At 48.4% G+C, this 14,852-nt stretch overlaps 1 protein-coding gene across 3 annotated transcripts in view; it reads left to right on the top strand.

Annotated features, from left to right (window-relative positions):
- LOC147097356 (uncharacterized) overlaps positions 1 to 14,852 on the top strand; it is a 167,318-nt gene that overhangs the window by 105,636 nt on the left and 46,830 nt on the right. For 2 of the 3 annotated variants that reach the window (XM_085972265.1, XM_085972264.1), the window contains exons 23-25: positions 6,410 to 6,483; positions 11,968 to 12,052; positions 13,583 to 13,653. In XM_085972265.1, coding sequence (XP_085828391.1) covers positions 6,410 to 6,483; positions 11,968 to 12,052; positions 13,583 to 13,653 — 230 coding nt within the window. Of the gene's footprint in view, positions 1 to 1,550; positions 1,611 to 6,409; positions 6,484 to 11,967; positions 12,053 to 13,582; positions 13,654 to 14,852 lie in introns of all 3 variants that reach the window. The other variant, XM_085972266.1, reaches the window with a different exon arrangement.

Below are 14,852 nucleotides of genomic sequence, written 5' to 3'. Positions count from 1 at the left end.
CCTTATTCCCTTATCAGCTAGGAAACTGTCTATCTCTGTTTTAAATTTATTTAATGTTGCAGCTTCCACAGCTCTCTGAGGTAGCAAATTCCATAGATTTACTACCCTCTGAGTGAAGAAGTTTCTCCTCATCTCAGTTTTGAAAGGGCAGCCCCTTATTCTAAGATTATGCCCCCTCGTTCTAGTCTCAACCATCAGTGGAAACATCCTCCCCGCATCCACCCGATCAATCCCCCTCACAATCTCATATGTTTCGATAAGATCGCCTCTCATTCTTCTGAATTCCAATGAGTAGAGGCCCAACCTACTCAACCTTTCCTCATAAGTCAACCCCCTCATCTCCGGAATCAACCGAGTGAACCTTCTCTGAACTGCCTCGAGAGCAAGTATATCTTTTCTTACTATGTATCTTCTATGTTTCTATGTATCAACATATCCTTCGATTCCTTTCTCCCTCTTGTGTTTATCTAGCTTCTCCTTAAATGCATTTATGCTATTCTTCTAATCTGAAAATCTCTCTTTTCTCCCCACCTTGCTGCTCCAGAGATAATTGTTTTATTGAACATAGTTCACAATACAGGAAACTTTCGATTAACCGGCCCCTAAATAACCGGAAATGTCGGTTAACTGGCAAAATTCAGGAGTAGGTTCAGGTAACTTTTTTTTACTTTTTTTACTCCATTTGTTGCTGTGCAAGGGTGTAGCTGCAGCAGTTGCTAAGCTACAGAGACGCTTGCAACTTGTGCCCATTGTTCTGAAGCTGTTGTTAAGCAACAGGGTTTGTTGCTTTATACGGAGCTCTCAGCTCCGTATCTTTTACTATAGCGTTCGGTTAGCCGGAATTTTTGATGAACCGGCACCACGTCGGTCCCGTCTGTGCCGGATACCAGAAAGTTTCCTGTATCTCCAACCAGAAGGGAGGTTTCCAGGTGCACCAGTCAGAAGTAGCTGCATGGAAAACCATCATAAAGGGGGTCTCAGCCAAAACCAGAGCTTAATTCATTTTATGATGGCAAATGATCAGCAAAGTGCCAAACCACACACACGCACACACTACAAGACAAAGCTAGTCATCCATAGGTGCTTGATTATTAAAATGCCTGATTGATACTGTGTTGGTTATCTCTCTAAACCCGCATACAGGAGTAAGAAAGAGCCTCAGCTGTATTTTCTTTCCCTCTGGGGAAGGGGAGCATCCTCCATTTTCTATTTGGGGAAGGGTTTTCCCCCCCTCTCTCACCACCGATGCCAATTGTAGCCCCCTCCCCTCCCTCCCACCCCCACCACCTCTCCCAGTGGCTCCTCTCTCGCACTCAACGTGCAACAGATCTCGAACCAAATTTGGGGCCTTCTGGCTTGTGTCACCTTATGGGTCATAATACGGTGCATTTAACCGATGGACGATCCCCGGTGCTCCACGGTGGAGCTTCAGCGGTGTCCCGCTGGCTCTTCGCCAATATTGCTGCCCGGTTAAGTTAAGCGGAAGGAGGAAAAAGAACGATAAAAACCTGCCTTTCCTTTTGTTTTCTTTCGTGTCTGTTATTCGTTAGGTTGATTATTGGCTGGTGAAGAGGCCACTGATGACTGCCGGGAATGGCCCCCAGTATACAGTGAGATGACGTTACAATTATTCTCTCTGACTCTCTCTCTCTCTCTCTCTTGCTGACCGCCTTCGACAGGCACGATTTCAGAAGCAGCCATTGTGCTGCTGTTGTCATGTGCCGTGCATAGGCTGCATGAAATCCTAACTAACAAAAGCCCGATCCCCAGCTGGCTATTTTCTTGCCAGACCTTCTGGTTTTCCTCTCTCTTTTCAATTTCCCATGTGATTTCCGTTCTGATTGTCCTGTTCTGTACAGATACCCCATTACCAGGCGCCGTGAGTGAACAGTTTATTTCCAAAGTACCTCAAAGACCACTAAAAGACGATGCATCAATTTTTCCAATTCTGTTTCGGAACACACACACCTGTGTGCTTGGACCTTTCAACGCCCCTAGTCTCTGCTACTTATTTTAATGTCATTTGTCTGACTGGCCATTACTGAGCAAAAAGCTTGAGTTGACACACTCCTTTAAGGAAGCATTACCATTCCCTTTAATTTACTTATTGTCTGAATTTTAAGGGAAAAAGCAGAAAAAATGCATAAAAATTGCTTGTTTATGTTTCAAAATGTTTCTGTTCCATTGTACATTTTAATTTATGTTCTCTCTCTGCCCCACCACTCTCTCCTTCACTCTGTCTCTCCCCAATCTCTCACTCATTTGCTCTCTCATTCTTTTTCTCTCATTCTTTCTTTCTCTCTTTCTCTTTCTCTCTCATTCTCTTCCTCTCCTCTCATTCTACTCTCTTTCCCTCGCCTCTCCATCTCTCTCCCCCCTCTCTCTCTCCCCCTCTCTCTCTCCCCCTCTCTCTCCCCCCTCTCTCTCCCCCCTCTCTCCCCACTCTCTCCCCCCTCTCTCTCTCCCCCCTCTCTCTCTCTCTCTCCCCCCTCTATCCCCCCTCTCTCTCCCCCCCTCTCTCTCCCCCCCTCTCTCTCCCCCCCTCTCTCTTCCCCCTCTCTCTTCCCCCTCTCTCTCCCCCTCTCTCCCCCCTCTCTCTCTCCCCCTCTCTCTCTCCCCCCTCTCTCTCTCCCCCCTCTCTCTCTCCCCCCTCTCTCTCTTCCCCCTCTCTCTCCCCCCTCTCTCCCCCCTCTCTCCTTCCTCTCCCCCCCTCTCTCCCCCCTCTCTCCCCTCTCTCTCTCCCCCCTCTCTCCCCTCTCTCTCTCCCCCTCTCTCTCTCCCCCCCTCTCCCCCCCTCCCCCCTCTCTCCTCCCTCTCGCTCTCTACCTCTCCCCCTCTTCTTATCTCCCTCTCTCCATCTTCTTCTCTCCCTCTTCTCTCCCTCCCTCTTCGCTCCCTCCCTCTTCGCTCCCTCCCTCTTTCTCTCTCTCTCCCTCTTTCTCTCCCTCCCTCTTTCTCTCCCTCCCTCTTTCTCTCTCTCCCTCTTTCTCTCTCTCCCTCATTCTCTCTTATTGACAGCACTGGCAATGTCCAGTATAATTTTGTTTTTTTCCTTTGATCAACGAGGACATTCCTTTAATGTGCAAGACTCTGTGTGTAGGGTGGTGCCAATTCATTCATTTTTAATGGATTCATAGATTAAATCTATAACGATTAGCTTTGTCATAGAGCCACCATACTTTGCATGGTGCAGCCCTGTGGGGAGATTTGGTTTGGTCATTCAGATCTCAATCTACTGAAGTGTGGAGACTGCAGCAGATTAGTCAATGAATCATTTCAGTGACTGGTAGACTGAAAGCCATTATAATTGGCGATTCAGCCCCAGCAGTATGGAAATGGGCAGTCTGCTAGTTTGGGCACTGGAGGAAATGGAATCACTATGATATGGTTTTAGGAAGATCTACAGAAACCACCCATGAAGTAGCCCAGCTCTCCTTTCAAGTGATGATGTTAAGGTCACGACTGCAGGCCAGTGGCATATTAACCCTTTCATTAAAGACGGAGGGCTCCAATTGTTGTTTTCCTAAGCTTCTAGACTTAAACTAATTTAGATACAGCAGTGTAGAGTTAATCTGGTCTAAAGTTATGGAGTCAATCCCTTGAGTCTAGAAGATTAAGGGGTGATCTAATCGAGATGTTTGAGATGATTAAAGGAGTTGATAGGTTGGATAGAGAGAAACTATTTCCTCTGGTGGAGGGAGCCTGGAACAAGGGGGCATAACCTTAAAATTAGAGCCAGGCCGTTCAGGGGCGATGGCACACAAAGGGTAGTGGAAATCTGGAACTCTCTCCCCAAAAAGCTGTTGAGGCTAGGGGTCAATTGAAAATGTAAAAACTGGGATTTTGTTAGGTAAGGGTATTAAGGGCTGCGGAACCAAGGCGGGTGGATGGACTTAAGATACAGATCAGCCATGATCTAATTGAATGGTGGACCAGGTTCGATGGGCTGAATGGCCTCCTCCTGTTCCTATGTTACTAGAAGTAGGTGCAGTTTAAGGAGTTTGATGGAATGAAAGTCATGGTAAGCTGGGAGACCAGGGCCAAAGGACATAGATTTCAATTAGTGAAAAGCAATGTAGTGTACACGGATTTCCAAAAGGCGTTTGATAAAGTGCCACATAATAGGCTTGCCAGCAAAGTTGAAGCCCATGGAATTAAAGGGACAGTGGCAGCATAGATACGAAATTGGCTCAGTGACAGGAAACAGAAAGTAGTGGTGAACGGTTGTTTATCAGACTGGAGGAAGGTATACAGTGGTGTTCCCCGGGGGTCGGTACTAGGACCACTGCTTTTCTTGATATATATTAATGACTTAGACGTGGGTGTACAGGCCACAATTTCAAAATTTGCAGATGACACAAACTTGGAAGTATAGTGAACAATGAGGAGGAGAGTGATAGACTTCAGGAGGACACAGACAGGCTGGTGGAATGGGCGGACACGTGGCAGATGAAATTTAACGCAGAAAAGTGCAAAGTGATACATTTTGGTAGAAAGAGTGAGGAGAGGCAATATAAACTAAAGGGTACAATCCTAAAGGGGGTGCATGAACAGAGAGAGCTGGGGGTATGTGTGCACAAATCATTGAAGGTGGCAGGGCAGGTTGAGAAAGCGGTTAAAAAAAAGCATGCGGGATCCTGGGCTTCATGAATAGAGGCACAGAGTACAAAAGCAAGGAAGTTATGATGAACCCTGTATAAAACACTGGTTCAGCCTCAACTGGAGTATTGTGTCCAATTCTGGGCACCACACTTTAGGAAGGATGTGACGGCCTTGGAGAGGGTGCAGAAAAGATTTACAAGAATGGTTCCAGGGATGAGGGACTTCAGTTACATGGATAGACTGGAGAAGCTGGGGTTGTTCTCCTTAGAGCAGAGAAGGTTGAGAGGAGATTTGATGGAGGTGTTCAAAATCATGAGGGGTCTAGACAGAGTAGATAGAGAGAAACTGTTCCCATTGGTGGAAGGGTGGAGAACCAGAGGACACAGATTCAAGGTGATTGGCAGGAGAACCAAAGACGACATCAGGAAAAACTTTTTTACGCAGCGAGTGGTTAGGATCTGGAATGCACTGCCTGAGAGGGTGGTGGAGGCAGATTCAATCGTGCCTTTCAAAAGGGAATTGGATAAGTACCTGAAGGAAAAAAATTTGCAGGGCTACAGGGAAAGGGTGGGGGAGTGGGACTAGCTGAAGTGTCCTTGCAGAGAGCCGGCACGGGCTCGACGGGCCGAATGGCCTCCTTCTGTGCTGTAACCATTCTATGATTCTAAAACACATGGTTTATCACGAGGATCTCCTGAACTTAGACAGTGAGTATTGGCAGGCCAATCAACCCTGGAGAGCATCACAGCCAAGCTTGGTCCTGTTCTCATCTGGCACTCTCACTTTCCAGTAGGTTCTGCCCAGGTCAATCAGGACTAGTTGATCATTTTATTTTTGTCCTGTTCCCAAGCCAGAAAACATTGAGCCCCACAACTTGCTTCGAGTGAGCTCCACTAACCCAACACAATAAACTGGGGCCCAGAACCACACAGGTCAGTATTTACCTATTCAACCATTAGGGGAGGCAACTGGACTCTGGGGGCGATTTTACCCGCCCTAAGGAGGTGGGACTGCCGGGAAAATGGCAGAAACTGGGGGCGGGTACCCATCCCGCCTCCATGCCATCTTCCCAGGAGGCGGGTACCCGACCCACGCTGGGTCCCGTCTCCTTGAGGTGGGAAGGGGATTACAGTTAGTTAACAGGCAGTTAAGAGGATTATCCCCAATTTTCCAACAGAAGTGTAGGCTTCCCGACGTCGGGAAACCCCGCCAGGGTCAGCGAGGCGAGCAGTGGGCCTGCGGGGGTGAGAGGGGTCGTAAAGTGCGCTGTGGAGGTGAGTGATGGGTACAAGTGTGGAGAGGTAAGTATGTGAGGTGAGTGGAAAGTGTTAGAAAAAGTTTCCTTACCTTTGTTTCTTCCTGCAGGCTTCAACCGTTGGGGATCCGGAGACTCCGGCATCTCCACGGCAGAGATGACAGAATGGCTGCTGCATTTTCCGATGCAACAACCATCTAATTTCTGCTCAGCAGACAGGTTTGGTGAGTCTTGAATACAAGGCTTCGCAAAGCTGTCAAAAAATTTTGATGTTCTCACCGGCTTTCCCTTAATTGGCCGGCTAAACCCGCTGGGCGGGCTTAACAAGGTCAATCAAGGGAAAATAACGTGGGTTGGCCTGACGTCGATGGAGGCGGGACTAAAACCCGACGAGCAGCAGCCCCGCCTCCATCACATCCCCATTGATAAAATCACCCCCTACTTTGCCAAAATCACACACACACACCAACACCAAAGATGTAACTAGATCCTGCCGTTAGCTCTACAATGTTTAGTCTCACACAAACTAACCCTGCCCGTATTTTTCCACAGTACGCTGAATGCAGCTCGGAGAATCAGAGGCTGGAACACCTGGTCGCCTCACTAAAGCAACAAATTGCAGAAAAGTAAGTGGAGTGAATCATGCCCCTGTCATCTAATGGAGAGGGTTTTCAAGTAAATGCCATGTGCCGTGACTGGCCCGTGGGCCGTGCTTGTTTCTGTGATTGCTGTAGGATTGCAAAAGGCCGATAGAAACGGAGATGATTACAGGTCAGGGGGAATAACATTTTTTTGCTAATTGTCTACTTTAGGAAATGTTTCTGTTAATGTCACCGAGTGAATCACTGTTGTTCAATCAAAAGAATCGATGCTGCAAGATTAGCATTAGCTGACTGACTTGTTTTTTAAAGTAAGGAGCCTATCCTCCTCTTGAGTCTCGCTGTTCGTTGGACTGGGTAATGGAGGTTGGTTTTGACATGGGTAAAATTAAATCGAGCGTCCGCCTTGGCTCAGTGATAGCTCTCTCGCCTCTGAGTCAGAAGGTTGTGGATTCAAGTCCCACTCCAGGGACTTGAGCACAAAATCTAGGCTGACACTTCGGTGCAGTATGGATGAGATGTTAAACCGAGGCCCCGTCCGCTCTCTCAGGTGGATGTGAAAGATTGCACGGGTCCATTTCAAAAAAGAGCCGGGGATTCCTGGGCCAATATTTATCTCTCAATCAACATCACAAAAACAGATTATCTGGTCATTATCATATTGCTGTTTGTGGGAGCTTGCTGTGCACAAATTGGCTGTCACGTTTCCTGATGTAAGAAAACTACTAGGCACTTGGTCTAAGCATTAAACAAAGCTTTAATCAACTGTTTTACAACATGGAGGTCTAGTTGTGTCCTTCACTAGTTCCTGTTAGGACTGTCCTGCGCAAGCTGGGCCCGTGCCCGAGTATTTATACTCTCCCTGGACAGCGCCACCCGTAGGCCGCTCAGTATCATTTCATAAGTCATTCTTTCATGAATGACTGATTCATGTCATTTCCCTACATTACAACAGTGACTACACTTCAAAAAGTACTTCATTCGCTGTATAGCGCTTTGGAACTTCCGGTGGTCGTGAAAGGCGTGATAGCAATGCAAGCCTTTTTTTTAGACTAAAGGGGGGAAAAATGCGGTTGCTTTGTGCCATCCTAAGAGGGCGCGAACGGGGCGCAAAGCAACTAGCTCCCGGGCGTGGCGCTGCCAACGCCTCCCGCGAAATTCAGCAGGAGGTTAGCGGCGGCGCTAACCTTTAGCGCCCTGCGGCGCTGGCGAATACATCATTTAAAAACGAGGTGCCGGGCAGCCATTTTTGTTGCTGGCCGCCTGCCATCACCTGCTTCTGCTCTCGTCCTTGGCCTCCTGACCCGCCACCCCACCGCGGGGTGCCGGCTGCTCTCCGTGAGCCTGGCACTTCTCTCGAGTGCCGGGCTCTTTTGCCGGCACTCTGATCCCCGGTGGCCCAGCTGCGCCAGGCCCCTCCCCTATAAGATGGGGAGGAAGGCCTGCAGTACCGCGGTGCGACGTACCGCAGCTCGTGGCGCTGTGGCACACAGCACCGCTATATTCACTCGCAGCGCCCGAAGAGGGAGGCGGGGCGTTTCTAGTAGCACCCAGCTTCCCTCTTGGGGCGCTACTGATGAATTTCAGCCGCGGGGGCGCTAATTTTTTCGGGGCGCTAAAAGCAGCAGCCTGGCGAAGTTAGCGCCCCAAAGGGAGCGCGACTGAATTTCCCCCCAAGGAGTTAAGTTTAACATAGAAGCATAGAAGATAGGAGCAGGAGCAGGCCATTTGGCCCTTCGAGCCTGCTCTGCCATTCAATGAGATCATGGCTGATCATCCAAATTCAGTACCCTGTCCCTGCCTTCTCCCCATATCCCTTGATCCCTTTAGCCTCAAGAAATATATCCAACTCTTTCTTGAATATATTTAATGAACTGGCCTCCACCGCCCTCTGTGGCAGAGAATTCCACAGGTTCACCACTCTCTGGGTGAAGAAATTCCTCCTCATTTCAGTCCTAAATGGCTTACCCCTTATCCTTAGATTATGACCCCTGGTTCTGGACTCCCCGGCCATCAGAAACATCCTTCCTGCATCTAGTCTGTCCAGAGCTGACAGAATTTTATAGGTTTCGATGAGATCCCCTCTCAATCTTCTAAACTCCAGTGAGTATAAGCCCAATCGACACAATCTCTCCTCATACGTCATTCCTGCCATCCCAGGTATCAGCCTGGTGAATCTTCGCTGCACTCCCTCCATGGCAAGAACGTCCTTCCTCAGGTAAGGTGACCAAAACTGCCCACAATACTCAAGGTGCGGTCTCACCAAGGCCCTGTACAACTGTAGCAAGACATCCTTGTTCCTGTACTCGAACCCTCTTGCTACGAAGGCCAACATACCATTTGCCTTCTTAACCGCCTGCTGCACCTGCATGCTTACCTTCAGCGACTGGCGCATAATAACACCCAGGTCTCTTTGCACTTCCCCTTCTCCCAATCTATTGCCATTCAAATAATAATCTGCCTTCCTGTTTTTGCCACCAAAGTGGATAACTTCACATTTATCCACATTATAGTGCATTTGCCATGTTTCTGCCCAATCACCCAACCTGTCCAAATCATACTGGAGTTTCACGACATCCTCCTCACAGCTTACCCTCCCACCCAGCTTTGTGTCGTCTGCAAATTTGGAGATATTACATCCAATTCCCTCGTCCAGATCATTAATATATGTTGTGAACAGCTGGGGTCCTAGGACCGATCCTAGCGGTACCCCACTAGTCACTGCCTGCCACTCGGAAAACGACCCGTTTATTCCAACTCTTTGCTTTCTGTCCGCCAACCAGTTCTCTATCCAAGTCAATACCTTGCCCCCAATCCCATGTGCCTTAATTTTGCACGCTAATCTCTTATGTTGGACCTTATCGAAAGCCTTCTGAAAGTCCAAATACACCACATCCACTGGTTCTCCCTTATCTATTTTACCTGTTACATCCTCAAAAAATTCCAGTAGATTAGTCAAGCATGATTTACCTTTTGTAAATCCATGTTGACTTTGTCCGATCCTGTCACTGCTTTCCAAGTGCTCTGCTATTACATCTTTTATAATAGACTCTAGCATTTTCCCCACTACCGATGTCAGGCTTACCGGTCTATAATTCCCCGCTTTTTCTCTACCACCTTTTTTGAATAGTGGGGTAACATTAGCTACCCTCCAATCCATGGGTACCGTTCCAGAGTCTATCGAGTTCAAAATCAATCAAATCAAATCAAATCAAATCAACTTTTATTGTCATTGTTAGTGCACAAGTGCAGTACAACGAAATGTAGGCTTGCGGCTCCCAAGAGTGTACATTTAGATTAAGACATTTAAACATTCAACATAGAAACATAGAAGATAGGAGCAGGAGTAGGCCATTCGGCCCTTCGAGCCTGCTCCGCCATTCAACGAGATCATGGCTGATCATCCAAACCCTAGCACCCGGTCCCTACACCGACAGCCATCCCACCCAAGCCCTATCCCCGTAACCCCGCGTATTTAATCCCCCCTAACACTAAGGGTCAATTTTTTTTATCATGGACAATCAACCTAACCCGCACATCTTTGGACTGTGGGAGGAAACTGGAGCACCTTTTGTACATTTGGCTTGTAATACATTAACATGTAATACATTAAGATGACCAGCAATGCATCTACTATCTCTAGGGCCACTTCCTTAAGTACCCTGGGATGTAGATTATCAGGCCCTGGGGATTTATCGGCCTTCAGTCCCATCAATTTTCCTAACACCATTTCCCTACAAATACTGATTTCTTTCAGTTCCTCCCTTTCATCAGACCCTATGTTCCCCGGCATCTCTGGGAGGTTATTTGTGTCCTCCTTTGTGAAGACAGAACCAAAGTATGTATTTAGTTGGTCTGCCATTTCCTTGTTTCCCATTATAAATTCCCCTGATTCTGACTGTAAGGGACCTACGCTTGACTTCACCAATCTTTTTCTCTTCATCACATATCTATAAAAGCTTTTACAGTCAGTTTTTATGTTCCCTGATAGCTTACTCTCATATTCTATTTTCCCTTTCTTAATTCCCAACTTGAAGTTTGAGATTCCTGGGCCAGCTTGTCCCTTAAGGTCACATGGTTCCGTTGAGTTTAGGGTCGCCAACCCTCCAGGATTGCCCTGGAGTCTCCCGGAATTGAAGATTAATCTCCGAGACACTACTGCAAGTAAACCCAGGAGAAAAATCATTCTGATTTTTTTTTTCCTTTTATTTTGGAACACTTTCATTTATTAGTTATAAAAATATTGGCGATTGGGGGAGCGGCTGTTTTACTGGGCGGTCGGAGACGGGAGGTCCTGTGATGAAACCTCCAGGATTATGTCGAACCAGAGTTGGCGACTCCAGTTGAGGTCCTGTTGAGTCTTTCTACCTGCCTGAGTGAATAATCAAACCCTTTGTTGAGGGAGAGGCAGGAATGACAGCATCTGTTATTCAGCTTACCTCGGACTTGGTGTTGGCTAATTGCACACCAGACTTGATGTGACGTAGAAGGGGGCTTCCAGTCTTAACCATCTGAAGGACAATGCCTGGCGCTGAGCAACCTGTCGGAGGAGACTGTGCAAATTCACTGGACAATGATGCCGAGAATGGTGCAGGGAATTCCCCAATGTGTAACATACCCATAGCGCGAGGGACCTCCAATTAATTTCCAACAGCTACACAAGCAGCCTATGTGGACGTGCCCTAATGTTCTGAACACTGCAAAAACCATCACCTTATTGAGAAACCTGGGTGGCGGGCAAAGACCCATAGTGCCCCGAGATTGAGAAGAGTAGGAAGGAAGATTAGGCATTTCGAGAAGTAGGGTTTAGGTAATATCGAGCTTAGGTATTGTAGCAGGAAGGGAAGATGGCGGATGCTGAGGAGTTCTGTAGCTTGCACTACCTGGGAAAGAAAGAGTTCAAGTAGATGAGGCTTGCTCTCAAAACAGTGAGGATCCATGGAAGGGGAATAGTGCAAGACACTTGCCGTTTAGAAGGAGCAAGAGAGCATAAACCACCTGGCACCATTCTGAGCTGTGTTGGTGGTGCAGAGCATTGGCCTATCAAGGTGCTATGTCAGTGAATGGTAGACTACTTGTCTGTGGGCTATGTTGGAGGGCGAGTCAGCAAGGGGTGATACACTTCTTGTCAGACGCGAGTGACGGAGGGAACATTCCACCTGGAGTGTTTACGGGCACCTCTGAGAGCCCTTTACAGCCTGTTCCTTCACCGTGGCTGGGTCACAATCCTGGAACTCCCTCCCTAACAGCGCCGTGGGAGCACCTTCACCACACGGACTACAGCGGTTCAAGAAGGCTGCTCACCACCACCTTCTCAAGGGGCAACTAGGGATGGGCAATAAATGCTGGCCTTGCCAGCGACGCCCACATCCCATGAATGATTTTTTTTTTTAAGTCTTGGCAGTGGCCTGCCTGTTCTCTTGACCAATGAATGGCAAGTGGCACATGCAGATCTAAAGAGGGGGAATATTACCTCAGGATATTTTAACTGTGTGTTTTCTGTGGCGACAGGGAGCAAGCATTGAGACAACTTGAAAGGCTCAGAAAAACTGAGAAGACCGAACTCGAAATTAAGAATTCGTCATTGGAATTAAAGGTTTGCTACTTAAAATGGACTTACTTTCACCTCAAGTTTCCCGACATGCTGTGATTTGTTGCCTCATTCTGTCTCTGACGGTGCCGACTCATGCTGGGGTTTGGTACCAAGGGTCTCCGCAGCTCTCTGGAACCTGACCTCACGGGCCAACTTTCATGCACAAGTGTAGGCATTGTGTCACAGCAAGCTATTCGGCCATGGAGAGCATCATAGCCAAACCCGATTCCCTGGTCTCGCCCCATGTCCACACACACTCGGCTGGATTTTGTCAATGGGGGCGCGTTGGGGGCGGGACTGCTGGTTTTCGGGTTTTAGTCCCGCCCCCCAATGACATCCGGCCAATTACGCTATTTTCCCTTGATTGCCCGCCCTGCGGGTTTAGCCGGCCAATTAAGGGAAAGCTGGTGACAGAGGACGTCAGCGTATGATGTTTCATCTGTCAAAAATTTTTGACAGATGAATTGTCAGCGTTTGACAGCTTTGAGAAGCTGTCACTCAAACACTGACAATCTCTGTTCTAAGGTGAGCCCTTGCACTGAAGGCTCACCAAAACCTCTTTCCTCAGCGGAAATCAGATGGTTGCTGCATCTGAGAATGCAGCAGCCATTCTGTCATCTCTGCCGTTGAGATGAGGCTCCTCCATCCGGATCCCCAAGGGTTGAAGCCTGCAGGAAGAAGCAAAGGTAAGTAAACTTAACAGGCAGTTAAATGGCTGTAATCCTTTCCCGCCTCGAGGAGACGGGTCCCTGCACGACTCGGGGACCCGCCTCCCGGGAATATGGCACGGAGGCGGGTTGGGAGTGGGGGTCGGTACCCGCTCCCAGCTTCTGCCATTTTCTCAGCAGTCCCGCCTCCATACCCGCCTGGGGATAGATTTTGCGTTTCCAGGTAAAAGCATGGAGCATTACGAAGAGCCGGGTTGATGGTATATTCTGTCAGTTCCCAGCTTGGAGTGTCACCTTTATGCTTACAAGGCCTGTCAGGGGAGCTGAGTAATTGAATAGGGGTCAATTGGAAGATTTTGATCACTCTTTCGAGTCCCTACCAATGTTCCCTCTAATTTTTTTTCGTGTGCGCGGCCCGTTCAGATTTTTGCACGTGCGCAGTTCCTCCCATGCAAAAGCCGGTGAGCGGCCTGCGCGGGACCTCCAGCCCGCCACGTGGCCGTGCAGCTTAACGGGAACGTTGCCTGCAACTCTCCAAGATCTGGGCGCTGCTCTAATTCTGGCCTTCGCTCCACCATTGGCGGCCGTGCCTTCAGCTGCCTGGGCCCTAAGCTCTGGAATTCCCTCCCTAAACCTCTCCCCCTCTCTCTCCTCCTTTAAGACGTTCCTTAAAACCGACCGCTTTGGCCAAGCCTGTCCTAATATCTCCTTATGTGACTTGGTGGCAAATTCTGTTTGATAATCTGTGTGAAGCGCCTTGGGAGGTTTTACTGAGTTAAAGGCGCCATATAAATGCAAGCTGTTGTTGATGATTATGGTACTTGATCTTGAATGTGTTACACCTGTCTTTGTTGATCTTTTGCAGTTGGCCGAAGTGGAAGTTTTGGGAGAAATTCACCAACAGAAGAGCCCAAGTGAAGAGCCAGAGAAGCAGAGGTAGGACCGCGAGTCACCCGGGCAGAGTTACCAGTGACGTAGGAAACGCGGCAGCCAATTTGCGCACAGCAAGATCCCTCAAACCGCAATGTGATGATGACCAGATCATCTGCTTCAGTGATGTTGGTTGAGGGGTAAGTGTTGACCAGGACACTGGGGAGAACGTTTCTTCGAAATAGCGCCGGGGGATCCTTAACGTCCACCTGAGAGGGCAGGCGAGGCCTTCGGTTTAACGTCTCATCCGAAAGACGGCACCTCCGACAGTGCGGCACTCCCTCGGCACTGCACTGGGCGTGTCAGCCCTTAGACTTTGTGCTCAAGTCTCTGGAGTGGGACCTAAACCCAGAGTTGAGAGTGCTACCCGCTGAGACATGGCTGAACAATGACCAGTCACTTGCCCTAATCGTGAGACACAGAACTAAGTGGAAAAACTGACTGTTCACAACTTGGTACAACGCGAATGTCTATCCTGAAGCAGATCGGAAATAACCCTAACCTGTCATATTCTACATGTAGCAAGGCATTGCCAGTCTTTGTTGCCCTGAGAATGTGGTGGCTTACTTGGCCAATTCAGAGGGCATTTTTCATGCCAGCTTGGCCCAGTGATAGCTCTCTCTATCTCTAATTCACAAGGTTATGGATCAATCTAGGCTTCAGCGCTGCGCCACACTGTCAGAAATCCGTCTTTAAATGAGGCATTAAACCGAGGACCTGTTCAGGTGGATGTAAAAGATCCCGCGGCACAATTTGAAGAAGAGCAGGGGAGTTCTCCCCGGTGTCCTGGGCTAATATTTATCCCTCAACCAACATCACTAAAAAAACAAATTAACTGGACTTGCTGTGTGCAGAGTGGCTGCTGGGGATTGCCTTCGAAACAAACAGTGACTACACTTCCAAAATAATTCATTTGGCAGCCAGGTGCTTTGGAACCCCCTCAGTACATGAAAAGTATGATGTAAATATGTTCTTTCTTTCTATACTTAAAAAAAAGTACTGAGGGAGCGCTGCGCTGTCGGAGCTGCCGTCTTTCGGATGAGACGTTAAACCGAGGCCCCGTCTGCTCTCTCAGGTGGACGTAAAAGATCCCACGGCACTATTTCGAAGAAGAGCAGGGGAGTTCTCCCTGGTGTCCCGGGCCAATATTTATCCCTCAATCAACATCACTAAAAAACAGATTATCTGGTCATTATCACATTGCT

The sequence above is a fragment of the Somniosus microcephalus genome, chromosome 32 (genome assembly GCF_052327205.1).
Source record: "Somniosus microcephalus isolate GS21.2 chromosome 32, FLI_Smic_1.0, whole genome shotgun sequence".
Taxonomy (NCBI): domain Eukaryota; kingdom Metazoa; phylum Chordata; class Chondrichthyes; order Squaliformes; family Somniosidae; genus Somniosus; species Somniosus microcephalus.
The sequence above is the reverse complement of the archived record's forward strand: the minus strand, read 5'-3'. Positions and strand labels throughout refer to the sequence as shown.